The sequence below is a fragment of the Delphinus delphis genome, chromosome 10 (assembly GCF_949987515.2).
Source record: "Delphinus delphis chromosome 10, mDelDel1.2, whole genome shotgun sequence".
Lineage (NCBI taxonomy): Eukaryota > Metazoa > Chordata > Mammalia > Artiodactyla > Delphinidae > Delphinus > Delphinus delphis.
The window spans coordinates 30174164-30194787 of NC_082692.2; the positions used below are offsets into that span (position 1 = coordinate 30174164).

At 47.6% G+C, this 20624-nt stretch overlaps 1 protein-coding gene across 1 annotated transcript in view; it reads left to right on the forward strand.

Annotated features, from left to right (window-relative positions):
* LOC132431954 (chloride intracellular channel protein 5) overlaps positions 1–20624 on the forward strand; it is a 104991-nt gene that overhangs the window by 65626 nt on the left and 18741 nt on the right. Inside the window, exon 4 of the mRNA XM_060021721.1 lies at positions 2749–2855. Within this exon, the coding sequence (XP_059877704.1) occupies positions 2749–2855 (107 nt within the window). The remainder of the gene's footprint in view (positions 1–2748; positions 2856–20624) is intronic.

A 20624-nucleotide genomic window follows, 5' to 3' on the forward strand; every position in this document is an offset into this window, starting at 1 on the left:
GTTGGCCAACTTTCCTGGAAAGAGCCAGGGAGCATTTTTGACTTTGCGGCCATATAGTCTTAGTAGAGTAAAGGCAGCCATAGACAGTATGTAAGTAAATGGATGTGGCTGTGTTCTATTTGTGAATGCTGAAACCTGAATTTCATATTATTTTCGCATGTCACAAAATAATATACTTCTTTTGATTTTTTTTCAATTAGTTAAAAGTATACAAAGTATTCTTAGCTCATGGGAGGTACATAAACAACTGTTGAGCTGGATTTGGCCCATAGGCCATCATTTGCTCACCCTTGAGTTAGAGAAATTGCCCATCTCTTTGATTTTCACCAGATGACATCACAATCTTATTTCAAAGCTGTTTCTATAAATGAAGTACTATTTGTTAGCCTTTTAGAGAAACAGAATGTACCCTGGAACCCACTTATTTGCATATTTAAAATGCAGTGTAAATATGGAGCTAAAATAAAAGCACTTAACATCCTGTACAGTAGCTGCCCCAAATCTAGTCACCAAACTCTGTAAGGTTAATATTTGAAGACACACTTCCCACAAGGACAGTCTTCCAGTGGGACATTATGCTGTAAAGTCAAATCTCGATGAATCATAGTGCTTAGAAAACAGGATGGCCCTCGCACGGTCTCCCTGAACACATGGCCCTTTTTTTGCCTGTCTTGGATTTGCTGCCCCCCAATCATGTTTGGCCCACACTGGCCATGAAGAAATGGTCAGATTAGTGGAAGTCTGATCAAATGATGGCATAAATAAAAAAAAACCCCAACAAACCCAAAGGAAAAATGCATTATCTAGGCCCTTCTCTCTTTACATTATTACCTTATCAAGCAAAAACAAGGAGTACTTTGTATATATTAAAATAATTTAAGACATTCCATTTTAAGAGCATGCCTAATTCTATGTGAGAAAGCCAAAATAGGGATGGATGATCCTAAATTCCCTCGTCTTGGAAGATTAACCTAGCATCCTGCAGGAACAATTGCTTTGTACCCCAAGTCAGAGCAGATGAATTGATGATTCCCAGGGTATTCAGGAAAATATGTGTGCAGAACCTGTGCAGAGCGCCCCCTCCTGGTGGTTGAGGGGAGTTCCTCCATGGTGCTCAGTCCAGCTCCAGGGGATGTTTTGGAGCTTGTAGGGTAAACAGCAGAGTCGGTGAGAGGCCACAAGACGTGGAACTTAAGATCTGGGCTTCCAGAGTGAAACTGCCTGGGTTGGGCTCCTGGGTCTGCCACCTGGCCACGTGAACTTAGACGAATTGCTTAGCTTCTCTGTGTCTCGTTCGTCTTCTGTGGGAAATGAGGCTAATGACAATACCAATGAAACTGTGAGGAGTAAATGATGAAACTGCGAAGGGGTTCGAACAGTGTCTGGCATGTAGTGGACACAGTACAAGTTAGCTTTTGCTGATATTGGAGAAGTGGTGTGATGCAGTGCGAGGGTCATTGCTTCAGCGCCCAAAAACTGGGTTCTCAGGGTCCCTCCAGTATTTATTCCCCATGAGCCCTCAAATAGCCATTTAACGTCTCTGGTCTCCAGTTGCTTCCCCATAAAATGAGGACGATAATGCCTCTGTATCTGACTCTTGCCAGAGGGCTGGACCCAGTGACTTTCCGTGGACTCGTCCAATGGCAGTATCTGAAATTTGACAGCCACCTAATGTGGCCCAGGAGTGGGCGGTCCTAGCTAATGGTCAGTGGAGAAGCCAAAAAATGAAAGAGCACAAATACTTGTTACAGGCGTTTTGGTTCAAGTTATTTAAAACATTAAACCAAAAAAAAAAAAAAAAGATTTTGCATTTTAAACATAAAGTAGCCAAATAGTTCTCAGTCCACACTGTTCACCCAGAGATCACAAAGGTCCACATACTTGGTGATAACGATGACCTAGCAATTGTCCCCCGTCTCCTCCCACCCTTGCCTGGCCATCCATGTAAAATGTTTGTGAAATAATATGTTTTGAAAATTAGAATGGCTTGTTTTGATGGTGCCAGTGGGGTCAAAGCAAGTTTGCCTCATTTGGTCTCAAGGCCAGTAGGAGAGAGCCCTCACCCCAGTTTGCCTCTTATACTCTTCTGGCTTCAAAATGGAAGAACGCATGAGGGAGGGGCGCTGGGTCATTGCAAATATATCTCCATGCCTGGAAATAAAACAATTGTAAATGCTTGTCCCACTAACGTAGCCTGGTAGTTTCTGCATCTGATTCCTGCACACAAAGAAGAATATTTCAGAAGAGGACCATTCCTTTCAAGAGACGATTTCAAGGCCTCAGTGCCAAGGTGCCTAGCACCTCCTTGCTCCTAGAATTAGCTCCGTGCAGCTAGGATTATAATCGCAGGGCTGGCAGTGGATAACACGGGTTGGGGAAAAGTCTGGGACCCCACCTGATGCAGAGGAGAACTCACTGAGAACTTTGACTAAGGCCTGGGCATTGCCGCATCATTGTTTGTGGTCCCAGGAAGAGAATACACCCTGGACCCTCTGAGTGGTGCTCTGCTTTTTTGCCCACAGGCTGCATTCCTGGGCAGTTCTCCACACCTCACTGGACTCTAGTTTCCTCTATCATTGAACTAGAGATGCAAGTGCCCACCCTCCCTAGAGGATGGGTTGGAGAAACACCAAAAGATTTGTAGATCCTGCTAGAAACAAGAGTGTTTCCTGCTAGAAACTCATCGTGAGGTGATGGGAAGGGGCTCTGAGTTCTCACTGACCCTAGAACACTGGTCTTGCATTCCAGGTACCCCAAATTGGCTGCGAAGCACCGGGAATCCAACACAGCGGGCATCGACATCTTCTCCAAGTTCTCCGCCTACATCAAAAACACAAAGCAGCAGAACAACGCTGGTAAGTGTTTCCCTTCTACCCAGAGCCCCTGGTGGCACTGTCCCCTGCCCAGGGCATCTTCAGACGCTCAGACCAGAGAAGCAGCTGGAATCGATGCTTTAATTCACTGACCCTGAGGCCCCCTTGATGCAGGAGAGTGGGTGGTAGGTCTTGCTTTCTGGCCAGTGCGGGAGAAACGGCCAGTGAGCCTTACTGTGGAGCTGGAGGAGGGATGCAGTTTGTGTCTGAGCCTGCCATAGTGCACCTCATGATACACCGCACACAGGGTCCTGCCTCGGCCGTACTACCGTCTGTTTGTCCCCAGTTCATGACCCTGCTGCGCTCACAGGAAGTCCTGTTTGGAACAACACATTGCGGCTTCCAGGGGGTTGACCAGAGCCCATGGTGGGACAGGGCAGTCACCGTGGTGGTAAATGCTCAAGGCAGAGCCCGGCCCTCTGCATTCCCCACCACGGCAAGTGCAGAAGGTGCTGGGAAGCCTCTTCTCCAAGCCTGGCTCAGCCTCCACCCGGCCCTTAATTTCTAGCGTTGGCCATAGAACTCAGACTTGGTTCTCTTCTGGTGCCTTCTCAGAGGGGTTCGAGCTCCTCATTTAAGCTGGTAGCACTTTTAGTCCCTCACTTGACTTGGTCCGTTAAGCAGGAGCTGAAGCAATTTGAATAGAACTGTCACATCGAGCATGTGTAACTTTAGAACAGTGTTAGCTCCTGTGAGGAGAAGGAAGAAGGATGAGGAAGTTTGCTTGCCCTCCGAATAGGAGGATGGAGCCCAGGGCTGAGCCAGGCAGAGCAAGGGCGTCACGAAAACTTCGTGAATGAGTGAGTGAATGAATGGTGATTGGCTGGACAGCACTTCTTGAGTCTTCATGAATGAACAAGGAACTGAATGTATATCAGACGAACACGCAATGGATCCTGAAACAAGGTGGTCCATTTGTTTGGACCACCTTGGAGCTAACTGCTGCAGGAGCTCAGAAGAGAAAGACATCTCTTTGGACCAAAGTGACCAGGAAAGGCAGCCAGGATGAACTTTTGGCAGGAACAGTGGTGTGGTGGGAAGTAAATGATCCAGTTAACAGCCGCTGTGGAGCTGGATCGTGCCATGCACAGAACTAGATTCTAGAAAAAGAACTAGAAAAAGAGACGCAGTCTTCAAGGCCTCCTGACTGGTACAGAAGAAAAGGCTTAAGTTCACAAAAATACCAAGAAAAGACGTAAATGGTGGCTTCACCAAAGGGAGTCTGATTATCTGCCCTGTGAGAGGAGGAGAGCGTATCTGCCAAAGGGGTTCAGGAGTAGGAAGGAGTCACCTCTGGGTCATCTGAGAAGATTTCCTGAAGGGGTTTCACCTGGGTGGTGAAGATCCAGGGGGAGTCAGCTGGCCGGGAACATAGGATGGAAAACGTGGGGAGGGTGAGAAAACTCCAGTGACAGAGACCAGAGAAGCATCTGGAGTCTGCAGTGCCAGCTGGGGGGACTGGATGTTATCCTGTGGGCAAGGCAGTCATTAGAGGTGCATGAAGAGGCACTGCAGTGAGAGTGGCCTTTTAGGGGCAAGAAACAGGAGAAGCACGAGGGAAACCTTTTACATTTACTCAGCGCTTTTGCTTCGTTGATGTTTGCAGCCTGTGGTGTGTTGAGTATTATCCCGCAGTCCGTATCCACCTGGGACCTCAGAATGTGACCTTATTTGGAAATAGAGTCTGCAGATGTAGTTAGGTAACGGTCTCGAGATGAGATGATACTGATTTAGTGTGGTCCCTAAATCCAATGACTGGTGTCCTTAGAAGAAGAAAAGGGGACACACAGAGATGGGGGTGGGGGCATGTGAGACAGAGCAGGGATTACAGTGCTGCAGCCACAAGCCGGGGACCACTTGGGGCCACCAGAAGCTCAAAGGGTCAAGGAAGCAGCCCCCTAGAGCCTTGGGAGGGTGCGTAGCCCCGTGACACCTTGACTTGGATTTCTGGTCTCCAGAACTGGGAGAGGCGAGATTTCTGTTGTTTGAAGCCACCCGGTGTGTGGTCCTTTGTGGTGGCAGCCCTGGGTGGCTAATGCAGCCCTCACAGCCATCGATCGTGTGAAAGGCAACCCCTGCCCCTGCCCTGCTGCAGACCCAGAAGCAATGGGACGGCAGTGGCTTGTCCTCGCCCCCAGGGCCTAAGCTGGCTCTCAACCCCAGTTTTCAGATTCCACATCCTGCGTCCTTTCAGCCGCAGATATCTTCCTTCATAGTCGTTGAAGCACCAGCAGACAGATTGTCTTAGCCGAGCCTTCCAGACTTTTCAGGTTGTGAGTGGTATTTACATATGAGCCGTATTTATAGTTCTCCTGCCCCCAAAGCCTAAAGCAACCACCGAACATCATGTCTCAGTCTCTCGTAAACTGAACACTCGCCAATTTTCATCGTTTCCGCTTCTTCTGTTTTACCCTGTTTTCCTCTGTGATGGGTTTTGCGTTTGTGACTCCTTCTCCCCTAAAACTCTTTTGCACATTTCAAAGCGCCAGTGTTTCCCTTGTCCCCAGTTGCCTGTCCCCCAGATCACAGTCCTCTGTGCTGTTCGCTCCTGCCTTTTAACAAGACACCAAATTCTTCCTTCAGTGTGACTATAGCTTCCCCTCCTGCCCCCTTCACTTTTCTTCCCCAAGCCCACACCCTCAGTCACGGTCAGCTGGTTAGCTGACTCCATGAGTTCTCAGGCTCAGCCAGCCAGCACCTGGAGCTCCGGTGGGCCCGTCCGAGAGCTGGCCCCACGGCCCCACCCCACCCAGCCGCTGGCCTGTGAGACCATCCACACCCTGTCTCTGCTTTGTCCGAGCTCTGTACTCACAGGTCTCTGCAAGGGCATCAACGTCAGCCCCCAGGCTTCCCCTGACAGCCTTCTGCATCTTCAGCTCTGCGTTTGTTTTTCCAACATCCTTTTTTCAGACTGTCCCTTTTGTGTTTTCAACTTTTTTTTTTCTCTTGAGCAGAGCCCTCCCTCCACATAATACCCCAGCACCCTCCACCCAGCCCCGAAACACACTGTCTTCTTGGTCCTTTTCTACCCTGTCAACAACAAAGCGTGAAAACACCCCACACTGTGACCTGGTTCTACATGATGGATCAATTCTCCACTCCCGCGGTGGATACAGAAACCACCATTCAGGATCTCCCTGTTGTTCACAAATCCTCAAAAAAGACCCCAGCTACTGGAACTCAAGACCCCATCCTGGAGGAGCCATCCACAGCTAGCACCCAAGGGAGTTAGTACATTCAGTCATTCATTGATTCATTCAACAAACACAGATTACACGAAGTGGATCCAAGTCTGAGCTAGTGTTTAAAGGGTGCTCCTTGTGTGCCAGGCACCGGGCTGTGTTCCGGACTTGCCAAGACAAATGAGACAACACCATTGTCCTCGATAAACCAACCATCGACAGGGGCCTGTGAAACATGCAAACATGCAGTTACTGACCTGGGTTTGAGTCCCAGATCTGCCACTTAGAGCTGTACCACTTTGCCCGAGACACTTCTCTCTGAGCCTCCGTTTCTGCATCTGTAAAACATACTTAATAATGCTTTCAATTTCATCAATCTGACAAATAAGGCCATTAATAGCCTATCCAAGGTTTGTCATGCAGTCATTTATTTATAAGTTAATGCATGTAAATCCTTTAGCACACTGCCTGACACGTCATAAACGCTCTTTAAATGTTAACTTTGATTATTACTAGAGCAAAAATGAGACAAACACGAATACTGGCATCAGGAACTGCTGCTTCGGCTCTTACTTTCTGACCCCTAACCAGCACTTCCAAATCTCCCACTCATTTAGTCTCTTTTCTACTTGTTTAATTTTGGTTCCCATTTTCTTGGTACATTTTCCTCCTCTCCAAAGTATACAGTTGCTCCCTTGGTCCATGGATGTGGAATGGGCAGGTTCAGAGGGCTGACTGTCCTGTGCCACTTTATAAAAGGGACTTGGGTACCTGTGGATTTTTGATACCCGAGGGAGTTCGTGAGTGAGAAGAGCTCTAGGGATGACACCCAAGGATCACCCACAGCTGTGGGGTCAGGAGGGTCTGAGGGAGCGGAGCCAGGGAGGAAGATAAAGAAGGAGTAGCAAGTGAGGAAGGGGGCAGGGGGTTGGGGGGTCGTGAAGATGAGGAAGAAAAACTTTACGGAAAAGATTGATCTATGATATAAGACACAGCCCAGGTCATGGGAGGCTTTGCCTTTTGTGTTCAGCTTTCTGGACTTGTCCTCAGGCATCCTTCTCCGACTGCTTCTCTCCTCTGCACCATAACTCAGACCCTACTCAACAGGAGAGTCAGGCTGACCCAGGAGCACAGGCCCTTCTCCCTTGGAACTCGGAGGTGCAGCGAGAGACCAAGAAACCACGTGGCCCGAGGAAGGGCGTCTTGGAGGTGGGAGAGAGCAGCCCTGCATTTAGATGTGGCTGTAGGAGTCCCTGCCCTGGGCCCCACACATTCGTGCTTCAATCTTGCAAGGAAAGGTTTTGTCATTTGTTGAGTCTTGAAGGTTTATAGAGTTCTGCAGCAGAGGACGGTGGGGAGGGCGCCAGCACGATCCGTCCCGCCTTTGGCATGTCTGGTAACGAGCCTGGAGTTAGCCGTGCTCAGCTCTGCCCTGCTTCCTGCATCCTGCATCCCGCCTCTGCCTGGCAGAGGCCACTTTTCAGCCATGCCGGTGGCCCCATCTCTAATGTCCTCCCTCTCTGCGAGTACCCATCCTGGCCCTTCTCCGTTCACCTTCCTCAGAGATGCCACCGTGGCACACAGACCCCAGGCGACCCAAGACTGGGCAGCAGCCCCCAGACTCAGCAGTTCCGGCTCCCCTCGCTTCCCAACCCCACAACTTGCTCAGCGCTCTGCCCGCTGGGATGTCAGTTTGGTGTATCCCTTCCCTCGAGGGGTTTCTTTGACACCCTCCTTTACCTTGTCACTCCCACTCTTCTCTGTCATCTTGTAAGAGGACCTGGGCTTTTCTCTCTGAATATCCATCTTGTATTTTGCATTTTTTACCCTCAAGCTGCTGTTTGAACAGACTCTTAAAAACCTCTGCCAAACCCCTTGGCTTTCAAGAAGCTCATTGTAGCTGTTTATTCTAATCCTGGCATAAATTACTATATTTTACTTTCTTTTCCCCCAACCTCTCTTTTTTCTTCTGCTTCAATCCTGTCCATTCTACTGGCTTATTTCACTTTTTGTACATACTGCAGGGTCCAGGCAGTTAACAAATGGATCTCATGTGTGTTTCTAGTTCTCTATTCTTATTCGCTATTTTTAAAGTCCTTTTTTAATTCCTACAGCCCTATCACGTGTCCCTAGACATAGTTAATATCCCTGCCCACGTGACCATCTCATTTTTGGCTTGTGTCTCATTCTCATGTACTTTCCCCCATTTTCCATCACCGTTCCTTTATCCTCTGCACAAGCCCATGTCCACGGGGCTCTCTTCCCCTGCTAAGAGGTCTAAAAAGTCCCAAACCCCTCTGTTTGTGTCTAATCCATAGATCATATGCAGCCTTGTGGCTTTTCCTTCCTACATTTGCATATTCCTTTTTCACACCTCTGACACAGGCTGCCTGTACCACCTATTTCTGTGCTAAGTGTTTTTCCCACCGTTGGTCTTTCAACGCTCCCTCGAAATTCCCTCATCTCATCCCCCCTCAAGTCTGGCTTTCTCTCTTATTTCCGCCTCTGTATGCATCCGTCTTGGGGGCTTTCTTTATAATTTTGAAATGTATACGAACGGCTTGATAGCCGCTCACAGGGACACGTAAAGCTCTGCAAAGCAACATACCCTAGAAGGAGGTGAGAAAGAAAAACAAGGCGGGTCATAAAACGAGCTCAGGGCGAGCACGACAGGAAAGGCAGCTCCCAGAGCCCCAGTGCTGAATGCAGACGGCAGACCACGAGACCCTGGTCAAGATGAAAGCAAACCAGCCTCCCAGGATAATGACAAGTATTCCCGATTTGGGGCTTGAGTCGTAGTCATAGAGGAGCTGTTATTGTCATCTTCTTTGTCCATTCCCTCCTGTGACTCCCCTTCCTGTTCTCTTGGAGCCCAGGCCCGCTGACTTCATGCCAGTATGACTCCTCCGTCTTCACCCCGCCCTTGGGCTGCACCCCTCCCCGCCCGTCTCCTCTTCAGTCCTCACTACACCTGACATCCATTTTCTTCTTTTTCCTACCTAGGCCTGTTTCTCTCTCTGTCTTTTTTAATCTCCTTCATAGACAGAGTCTTTTTTTTTTTTAAGTTTCTTTTTAAGTTTTGTGTGTTTTTTTGATGTGGACGAATTTTAAAGTCTTTATTGAATTTGTTACAATATTCCTTCTGGTTTGGTTTTTTGGCCACGAGGCATGTGGATCTTAGCTCTCCGAACAGGGATCAAACCCTCACCCCCTGTACTGGAAGGCAAAGCTTTAACCATTGGACCACCAGTGAAGTCCCCCATAGACAGATTCTTAAATCCACACTACACTCTGTATCTCCATTTATTCAGTTTCCACGCAACCCAATCAAGGGTGGCCTAGACCAACCTTCATAAGTGTCATCAGTGGTGCACGTGGGGCTAAATCCAACAGGCATTTAATTAATTAATTAACTAATTAATTATTAATTTATTTTTAGTATAGTTGATTTACAATGTTGTGTTAGTGTCTGGTGTACAGCAAAGTGATTCATGTATATATTTATGTATGTGTATCTATTCTTTTTCAGATTCTTTTCCATTATAGGTTATTACAAGATGTTGAGTATAGTTCCCTCTAGGTCCTTGTTATATTTTATATATAGCAGTGTGTACTTGTTAATCCTGAACTCCCAATTTAGCCCTCCCCCTCCTTTTTTAATTGACACATAACCTTGTATTAGTTTCAGGTAGACAACATAATCATTCAATATTTGTATTCATTGCAAAATGTTCACCACAATAAGTCTAGTTAACATCCATCACCACACACAGTTACAAAGTTTTTTCTTGTGATGAGTTTTTTTTTTTGCGGTACGCGGGCCTCTCACTGTTGTGGCCTCTCCCATTGCGGAGCACAGGCTCCGGACGCGCAGGCTCAGCAGCCATGGCTCACGGGTGCAGTCTCTCCGCGGCATGTGGGATCTTCCCGGACCGGGGCACGAGCCCGTGTCCCCTGCATCGGCAGGCAGACTGTCAACCACTGCGCCACCAGGGAAGCCTGTGATGAGAACTTTTAAGATCTACTCTTTTAGCAACTTTCAAATATGCAATACGGTATATTATTAACTATAGTCGCCATGTTGTACATTACATTCCCAGGTCTTATTTATTTTATAACTGGAAGTTTATAGCTTTTGACCCCCTTCACCCATTTTGCTTGCTCCCCACCCCCTGCCTTAGGCAACCACCAATCTGTTCTCTGTTATCTGTGAGCTCTGTTTTTTGTTTGTTTTTAGATTCCACATATAAGTGAGATCACACAGTATTTGTCTTTTTCTGACTCATTTCACTTGGCATAATGCCCTCTAGGTCCATCCATGTTGTTGCACATGACAAGATTTCCTCCTTTTATGGCTGAATAATATTCCAGTGTGTGTGTGTATACACATATATATCACATTTTCTTTATCCATTCATCCGTTGATGGACACCTAGGTTATGTCCATGTCTTGGCTATTGTAAATCACGCTGCAGTATACGTGGGAGTGCAGATATCTTCTTAAGTTAGTGTTTTTGTTTCTTTGGATAAATACCCAGAAGTGGAATTGCTGGATCATGCCTGTCTCTTTTTATTATGACTGATGGGCCCCTGTGCTGTGTTTGCAAAGATGTCCCCCTTTCTAGCTATGGAAGACACTGGGATATCCTAACATACTCCTGCTAAAATATTTGCCCTAGTAAGATACTTCTAACTTCCTAAATAAAGTCCTAAAGCCCCTTCCTTGGACACCCATGATGTGCTGGCCCCAGTGCTATGTGTTTAGAGTCCCATGCTTGCACTGAGTTGTCTCTCTAGCTGTTGACCTTTATTAGTTGTAAGTGCAGTGGCCATATTTTCCAAACTGAAAAATCGCATGTCTAACAAATTGCCTTCATTGAAAATAATCAAATTATAAGAAATCAGTACTGTCCCAGAAAATCCAGGACATATGTCTCCAAATGAAAAGCACCTGGCTTTTTGGTCCCCAGTCCAAATCCACACCTGGCTGCCACTGTGGGGGGGGGGGGGCGGGAAGGGAAGGCAAGTGCATCACATTTCCTGCCACCTCCTGGCCCCAGATCCTTGACCAGACAAATGAGTCTCCATTAGCCATGAGCTTCTCTGAGCAGTCTTGGTTCTGTTTCCAAATAAGGATCAAGGTTTCCTCCCTTCCTGAGGCTTGTGTCAGCGGCTTCACTTCCTGGGACCTGGAAGCAGGTAGCAGGCGCCCTGGGTTTATTCTGAGAAAACTGATAGTCACAGCCACGTATCCTGAAGAAGAGACCCTCAGGGTATCTAGAAACCTCGGTGAGCTCATCTCATCATTGGGCTGGTCATTCTCTCTGGATGGACATGTGACTGAAGGCCTACATCGTGGTTATCAACACAATATCAATTACTCTCATCCTGCCTCTCTCGCCCCCAGCATCTCCCGAAGCCTTCAGGAAAGGCAGCTTGAGCAAACCAGCCACAGCTGGATTCCTTACTCCTTTCTTGTCTCCCTCCTCCATTCAGGCCCGAATCTTCAAATCACTCCTGTCTTCTCTTCTAAGAGGTGGCCCCCGAAGTGGGCCATGCTCCGGGTGGATGCTAGTAGAAAAAGAATCTGCCTGTAGCACTGGCGATCTTCTTTCCCTGCCACGTTCTCCAAGGCTCGTGTCCTCATGAGCTCACCCCTGTCCGCAGCCTGCCTGGCTCCATCAGACCAACACACAGACTCCTCCTGCGTCCAGCTCTGCTCATGCTTGCCCCTGCATCAAAGTGCCTCTTCCCTAGCACATGCCCCTCACTCCCTTTTTTTTTTTAATTAATTAATTTATTTTACATTTATTTTTGGCTGTGTTGGGTCTTCGTTTCTGTGCGAGGGCTTTCTCCAGTTGCGGAGAGCAGGGGCCACTCTTCATCGCGGTGCGCGGGCCTCTCACTGTCAGGGCCTCTCCCATTGCGGAGCACAGGCTCCAGACGCGCAGGCTCAGTAGTTGTGGCTCACGTGCCTAGCCGCTCCGCGGCATGTGGGATCTTCCCGGACCGGGGCACGAACCCGTGTCTCCTGCATTGGCAGGCGGATTCTTAATCACTGCGCCACCAGGGAAGCCCCCTCACTCCCTTTTAATAAGATCTGTAAGAGCCCTTAAGTACATGTATTAAACAAGACAATCCCCATTGGATGTATAGAAAATTGAGGATCACAAGACTTCAGCTCAATATTAAGAAGTTTACAATTAAATCTGCAGAATGGGCCACCAACTAAAGAAGAGAGGGTCCCGTCAACGGAAGGGTACAAAAAGAGACTGGACCTTCAGAGGTTGGACTTTTTCCTAACCTAAGTGGTCGACTATTATAAGACACTTATTTTAAGTACCACTAAGAAACAAAATGTGCCTTCAAGTAAACAAAAATGCTTTCACTTAAACTCTAAGATTTTCATGGTAAGACGCAGTCTGATTTCGAAGATGTCAAATGTGAAAAAATGTGCCTCTTAGTCTCGATGAAATATGGAAGGCAATTCCCATAGCCCTTTTTTTCGTGGGCCTCTCACTTTTGTGGCCTCTCCCATTGCGGAGCACAGGCTCCGGACGCGCAGGCTCAGCGGCCATGGCTCACGGGCCCAGCCGCTCCGCGGCATGTGGGATCTTCCCAGACCGGGGCACGAACCCGTGTCCCCTGCATCGGCAGGCGGACTCTCAACCACTGCGCCACCAGGGAAGCCCTCCCATAGCCCTTTTTAAATCTAACATTCTGTTACTTCCTAGAGGCTAAGCGTGAAATGTCAAACCCTCCCTTCTGCTTGACCTTGAGCTACCCTGTTGGAAGGAAAGCGAATTGAGGTCAATACTGCTTCCAGATCCCTCTGGGATGGCTGTCCTAACCCCATATCCCTTTGTCTCTCCTGCCTGGAAACAAGTAGTGCTTATCTCTTAGCTCAGGGTTTGGCAAACTTTTAGACTTTTCAGGCTCTGCAGGATGTCGCCACTGCTCAACTCTGCTGCTGGAAGAATAAAGTGGCCACGGACAATACGTAAACCAATGGGCGTGGCTGTGCTCCGATACAACTTCTTTTATGGCACTGAAATTTGAATTTCACAACATGTTCAGGGATCACAAAGTATTATTCTCTTTTGACTTTTTTTCCAACCATCCAAAAATGTAAAAAACATTCGTAGCTTCAGGGCAGTGCAAAACTAGGCAGTAGGCTGGATTTGGCCCTTGGACTGTAATTTGCTGAGCTCTGTCTTAGACAGTCCAGGGCTACAATAGCAAGTTCTCTTAATTTCTAGGCCTCTCATCCTCCTCATGTCTAGTATAGAGACCATAATAGTGTCCTTTTTTGCATTGTCATGTTAGTTAAACGAATGCATGCATTAAAGCACTTCAGACAGTAGGCACCAATAGGTGATGGCTGTTACTGCTTCTGCTATTCATTTCATGAATCCTCCCCCAGATCCCATGGTACCCACCCTTTGGACTGGGCAGTCCAGCTTTCCCGGTAATGTAGAAGTATGTGCTGCCCTCTTCTGGCAGGTGGAGGAATCAGCGCGAGGGAGAGCTCCTCCTGTTTTAGTGTAAGGAAGCCTATGGACTTTTAAGCATCTTCTGCGTTCAGGGGCTCGGTTATCCTGAGCTTTAGTTGGGAATTCCAGAAGATGCCAGGTCTCCTTCGGGGGCTTGAAGCCATCTTGCTTTATCTGTCCCCTGCACCCAGGGTGGGGCATGTGTCCCAGCCTGATGGATCCTCCAGAGGTCGCTGGCTGCCTGGTGATAAGCTGTCCTCCATCAACTACTTCTTCCTCCCTTGCCTCTCCCCACTCCATCACCTCCAGTCTTTGCTTTTATGAACTTCCTTGACCTAAAGTAGGAAAGTATTTGAAAGGAGCCAGAGCGGCCTGGGAGGGCCGTTAGCCCAGAACTAACAAGCCCCTTACTATCAAAGCCCCCTGTGCTTTTTCCTGCAGCCTCGTGAAAGCCAGCTTCTGTGGGGGGCAGGGGTGGAGCGTTTCTCCAGATTCCCCAGGATGTGGCAAGCCGCGTTCAGAAGCCAGTGTGCCTTTATTATTCCAAGCCAACCGTTTCCATCCCGGGCCCTTCCTTCCTTCACCTCTTCCTCCCTTCTGCCCTCAGCCCCAGGTCACGGTGGGCCCAGGCTGGAGGCCAGGCCTTCCCAAGGGGATGGGCACGACCCTCCCTTATTCAACCTCGTGCTCAGAGATGAAAGCTAAGGCAATATGTCAAAAGGAGAAGGAACGTGCGTTGTAATCGCGCTGCTCAGAGACAGAGGTCCTGAGGTGGCGTGGGCTTCCAGATCTATGCTATAAGAAACCCCAACGTTTTCTTTTGGAGGAAGATAGCTGTGTCCAACTCGGGACAACGGGTTCCCTGGAAGGAGGCCCGAGCCCAGGCTGTTATCACGAGGGCATCTCCGGGGTGGTCCCTGGACTACCACAGTGCAGAGGGTAACGCGGGGGACTGTCTTCCCACTTCCTCACAAAACAGCCACTGCTGTCTCATTTCAAAAACGCCTCTGGTCATAAAGGAGCCCTTCAGGCTGCCTTCCTTGGCCACCCTTGCGTGCCCGGGGCCAACGTGGGGTATTTCGTTTGTTTGTTTGTTGGGTTACCGTTTTGCTTTGATTAACAGTCTTACGAGGAAAAACCACCTAGGCTCGGTGGGACCCACCTCCGAGGTGTGGAGCGCCCTGCAGAGATGCTTGGCTGTCTTCACACCCGCGGAGGGTCCTTGAGGCTAAGAGCCGGAGGGGGGGGGAGGGTCGAACAATTCCTTTTGGCACCTACAGCGGCTGCCCAGAGCATCCCTCCAGAGGGTCTTGGATTTGGCGTATGATCAAGGCCGTCGCTGTGGCCATGTGTAATTTCACAGATGTTGCTCCTGAAATGAAGTCTTCAGGAAGGCGGTTGGTGGCATTGGGCTGTTGAAGGCGGCAGGCCTGGGGAGGGAGGAGGGGGAAAGGGGGATGGCAAGCAGGGTCCTGCGTGGGTGGGCGCATTCATTAGTGGAGAGAGCCGCCGTTAGCTGTGTGGGCTCCCGGCAGCAGAGCTGAGACCACCAACACCATTCCATGTGCTGGAATTTCCCGCCGTCTGACCAGAACGAGCTCGCCTGGTCTGGCCTGGCCTCGGATCAAGGCCTGGGGAATAAGGAACATTAAATGACTAATTCGAACACGAGTTCAGTGCTCTTGCACCTCAGGCTACCGTTACTTTATCCTGTGCAACGGATGCAGACTCTTACACAGTCTGCACGTGGGAACTCAATCTCTACCTTTCTCTCTCTCTCCCCCTCCATGCAGACATACACACACACAAACAGCTAGTGTGTGTTCTGATATTTCTATGTGCCAGCTACGGCCATTACATGCCTCCTCAAATAAACAGGGTCATCGATCAATTAATCTGAAAAAAAAAAAGTGCTTGCGTGTAAAGTTGCATTAGTGCCAAGACACGGGTAGCTTTGCCGTTAAGCCCCATGGGGTTCAGACCACAGAAGCATGGGGTGCGTGTGGGTGCAGATGTCTACATGTCATTGTGCGCGTACCGGTCTGGAGGGCTGTAGTTGGTTTATACGGTGACTGCACTCATAGTCTCTCATCTGTGATTAGAACGTAGCTTTGAGGGAAAAGTCCCCCTCTTCTCTGTTGACTCTCGGTGGAGAATGGCTCTGGGGAAATGAGCACGTAGAATGGGTTCCCCATCTGTGGTGGAGCTGGGGCTGAAAATGACAAGATGTGAAATCCAGGTAGTGGGTTGAACCTTCTAACCAAAACTTCACATTCACCCGAATTAGGAATCCTCCTTGTCAAATCTGTCGTGATCTTATCCAGGCAGGATGGGCAACATTCTCTCCATTTCACATGAGAAAAGCTGAAGCGTGGATAAACTGTTCAGAAGACACGATGGAGCCAGCGATGGACGTAGGGCAAACCAGGCATTTCTCAGCTTTTAAACTCTTTTGCTACAAACCAGTAATACTAAAACATAAGAATTGAAACCAGGGGTTAAATCCAGTCTGGTATTTATCAGCAACTTAGGATTATTTATTCATTTATTTAAAATACTTTATTTTCTTCCTTTTTTTATTATTTATTTTCTTCATCTTTTTAGCTGCGTCGGGTCTTAGTTGCGGCACGCAGGATCTTTGTTGAGGCATGAGGGATCTTTCGTTGTGGCCTGCAGGCTTGTCTCTAGTTGTAGTACGCGAGCTCCAGAGTGTCTGGGCTCTGTAGTTGTGTCGCATGGGTTCCAGAGAGCGTGGGCTCTGTAGTTTTGCAGCACGCGTGCTCTCTCATTGAGGCGCCCGAGCTCAGTAGTTGTGGCACGCGAGCTTAGTTGCCCCGCGGCATGTGGGATCTTCGTTCCCTACCAGGGATGGAACCCGCCTCCCCTGCAGTGGAAGGCAGATTCTTTACCACTGGCTGGACCACCAGGGAAGTCCCGAGGATAATTTATTGAAAACCAAAGTTGCTACACAGAATATTGACTTTAAAACCTCTAGCTTTCTTTAAAACCCTGCTTTAGACCTGTCTTTCTGGAAGGCATCCCAACCCGCCTCCACCCTATTGGTGAGTTCAGCCTGAGAAGCCTCGTGCACTAAAGAGACACAGACGTTCAGGACTTAAGGCTCAAGTGGCGCTTCACTTTGCCTTGTGATCCAGACCATTATCCAACTTGGACGTACATTTGAATCCCCCAGGGGTCTTGTGACAATGCAGAGATTGATGCAGTGGGTCTAGGGTGGCGCCTGAGGGCTCCCAGGTTCTCCTGATGCTGCTGGTCCAGGAGAGAGCTTTGGCAAGTAGGGTCTAGGCAGCAGTCTCCATGGAGACAAGCTGCCTGTGTCTCATTCATCATCCTCATCCCCAGAGCCCAGCTCATCATCTAGCCCAGAACAGGTGCTCAATAAACATTTGCTAAATGAATGAACGAACCATATCCCAAACACCTCGAGATGCCCCAACCCTCTCTGCTCATTTACTGAGAGAGGATGGAAGGGCTGACCCTGCTTCACCCGTGTCAGGAGCATTTCCTCCAGGATGCTTCCTGTTCCAGCCCCTCCCGCACTCACCTTTAAGCCTGTTCCACTGTACAGCCCCTTCCATTCTCTTGGTTACCCCTGACACTTCCCAGTCTCCTTTTAAATTTTATGATACTCTAGGGCTAGAACTGTCTCTCAGCTGAGAATATGTCATACTTATATAACCCCTGTTCTATTAAATCCAGTATCATGATAGGAAAAAAAAAAAGAAAAACCTCATTTAAAACCAATCAATAGGGCTTCCCTGGTGGCGCAGTGGTTGAGAGTCCCCCTGCCGATGCAGGGGACACGGGTTTGTGCCCTGGTCCAGGAAGATCCCACATGCCGAGAGCGGCTGGGCCCGTGAGCCATGGCCGCTGAGCCTGCGCGTCCGGAGCCTGTTCTCTGCAACGGGAGAGGCCACAACAGTGAGAGGCCCGTGTACCGCAAAAAACAAGCAAACAGAAAACCAATCAATAAAAGTGTAAAAATCTGAACAGTTCCCTCACGAAAACTGTCAGTGTGGGTGGTGGTGTTGGCTTAAATGGTATTTTTCTTCTCACCCTATTTTTATAACTACATTCAAGGAACGTTATATTCGGTGTTAAAGGTGAAACATCACCAAGAGCGGGAAGAGTAAGCACCCAAGACTAAATTCTAGTGTTCTTCCAGCCGGAAGCCAGGGATCAAATTATTTTTCTAGGAACTCCTAGTTGAAGAAGCATTTAATGATCTGGATCATAGTAAGAAATGTGTTTCTCTGTGCGCATGTCCAGAACGCCTTCCATTCCTGAATATTCCAGGGAAGAGGGTCCCACCCAATGATTTCTCAGCACCCCCCTGCCCAGCTCTAACTCTGACGGTCACATGCCCGCTGGCATTTGCATTGACAGCTACCCATGTTTTGTTTCCACGGTGGAGATCTCAGAGCAAGCTTCCTCAACGCTCTGCCCAGGTCCGGCCCTGGCCTCCGTACTGCTTGCGTCGCTTGTCAGGGGCTGCGGATTGGTGATGGCCTTTGCGTCTCGTTTGGCTCTGGTGACCCTGCAAGAGGGCATGCCAGGCCAAGCAAATGGAATCCCTGCATCCATCCCCCAGAAACCAAGGGCTCTCAGCACACAAAGAAGGGAGCCACCCTAGGTCCTCTAAGGACAGGAAGCCAGTTGCATACACATACGGGGACATGGAGTTACAATTTAGGGCCTCTCATCTTCCCTCAAACCCCACTGAACAGCTCAGTCTTCCAACAAATACGTATTCAGTACCAGACACTGCCCAAGGTGCTAGCATAATAATGTAATAATGAAGTATTGGCAATATCTCTGTGTACTGGCAATGGTTGTGTTTGGCTGCATAGAATACAAACCTGATCACAGAACCTAAAGCAAATATTTATTTCATTTTACTTAGCAAAAACCTATGTAGCATTTTATCAGTACTATGTGCCATGCCCTGCTCTAAGCACTCTTTATAAATGTTTACTTCTTTTTTAAAATTTATTATTATTTTTTATACAGCAGGTTCTTGTTAGTCATCAATTTTATACGCATCAGCGTATACCTGTCAATCCCAATCGCCCAATTCAGCACACCACCATCCCCAGCTCCCTGCGGTTTTCCCCCCTTGGTGTCCATACGTTTGTTCTCTACATCTGTGTCTCAACTTCTGCCCTGCAAACCGGTTCATCTGTACCATTTTTCTAGGCTGCACATACATGCGTTAATATACGATATTTATTTTTCTCTTTCTGACTTACTTCACTCTGTATGACAGTCTTTAGATCCACCCACGTCTCAACAAATGACTCAATTTCGTTCCTTTTTATGGCTGAGTAATATTCCATTGTATATATGTACCACATCTTCTGTATCCATTCGTCTGTCGATGGGCATTTAGGTTGCTTCCATGACCTGGCTATTGTAAATAGTGCTGCAATGAACATTGGGGTGCATGTGTCTTTTTGAATTATGGTTTTCTCTGGGTATATGCCCAGTAGTGGGATTGCTGGATCATATGGTAATTCTATTTTTAGTTTTTCATAGAACTTCCATACTTTTCTCTATAGTGGCTATATCAGTTTACATTCCCACCAACAGAGCAAGAGGGTTCCCTTTTCTCCACACCCTCTCCAGCATTTGTTGTTTGCAGATTTTCTGATGATGCCCATTCTAACTGGTGTAAGGGTGATACCTCATTGTAGTTTTGATTTGCATTTCTCTAATAATTAGTGATGTTGAGCAGCTTTTCATGTGCTTCTTGGCTATCTGTATGTCTTCTTTGGAGAAATGTCTGTTTAGGTCTTCTGCCCATTTTTGGATTGGGTTGTTTGTTTCTTTAATATTGAGCTGCATGAGCTGTTTACATATTTTGGAGATTAATCCTTCGTCTGTTGATTCATTTGCAAATATTTTCTCCCATTCTGAGGGCTGTCTTGTTTATGGTTTCCTTTGCTGTGCAAAAGCTTTGAAGTTTCATTAGGTCCCATTTGTTTATTTTTGTTTTTATTTCCAGTACTCTAGGAGGTGGATCAAAAAGATCTTGCTGTGATTTATGTCAAAGAGTGTTCTTCCTACGTTTTCCTCTAAGAGTTTTATAATGTCCAGTCTTACATTTAGGTCTAGAATCCATTCTGAGCTTATTTTTGTGTATGGTGTTAGGGAGTGTTCTCATTTCATTCTTTTACATGTAGCTGTCCAGTTTTCCCAGCACCACTTACTGAAGAGACTGTCTTTTTTCCATTGTATATCTTTGACTCCTTTGTCATAGATTAGTTGACCATAGGTGCATGGGTTTATCTCTGGGCTTTCTATCTTGTTCCATTGATCTATGTTTCTGTTTTTGTGCCAGTACCATACTGTCTTGATTACTGTAGCTTTGTAGTATACTTTGAAGTCAGGGAGTCTCATTCCTCCAGCTCCGTTTTTTTTTCCCTCAAGACTGCTTTGGCTATTCGGGGTCTTTTGTGTCTCCATACAAATTTTAAGATTATTTGTTCTAGTTCTGTAAAAAATGCCATTGGTAATTTGACAGGGATTGCATTGAATCTGTAGATTGCTTTGGGTAGTATAGTCATTTTCACAATATTGATTCTGCCAATCCAAGAACATGGTATATCTCTCCATCTGTTGGTATCCTTAATTTCTTTCATCTGTGTCTTATAGTTTTCTGCATACAGGTCTTTTGTCTCCCTAGGTAGGTTTATTCCTAGGCATTTTATTCTTTATCTTTATAAACGTTTACTTCTTAATAGGAGTTTGCTTTTCTCACATCACAAGAAGTCCAGAGAAGAGAGAATTCCAGGCAGTTGTAGTTCTTCAAGAAGTCATGCATCCAGCTCCTTAGAGCACCTGATTCTCCATCTTGAGTGTGTGACTCCCATTCTCATGTCACAAGATAGTTGCTCCACTTCCAGACATTACAGCTGAGTTCAGGCACTGCCAGCTATGTCTTGTTTTTTCTTTCCCAGAAGCATATCCATCAATTTCCACTTAACATTTCATTGGCAAGAACTTGATCATTTGGCCTCCTCTAGTCTGGGAGTCTGGGAAAATAAGTATTTGTG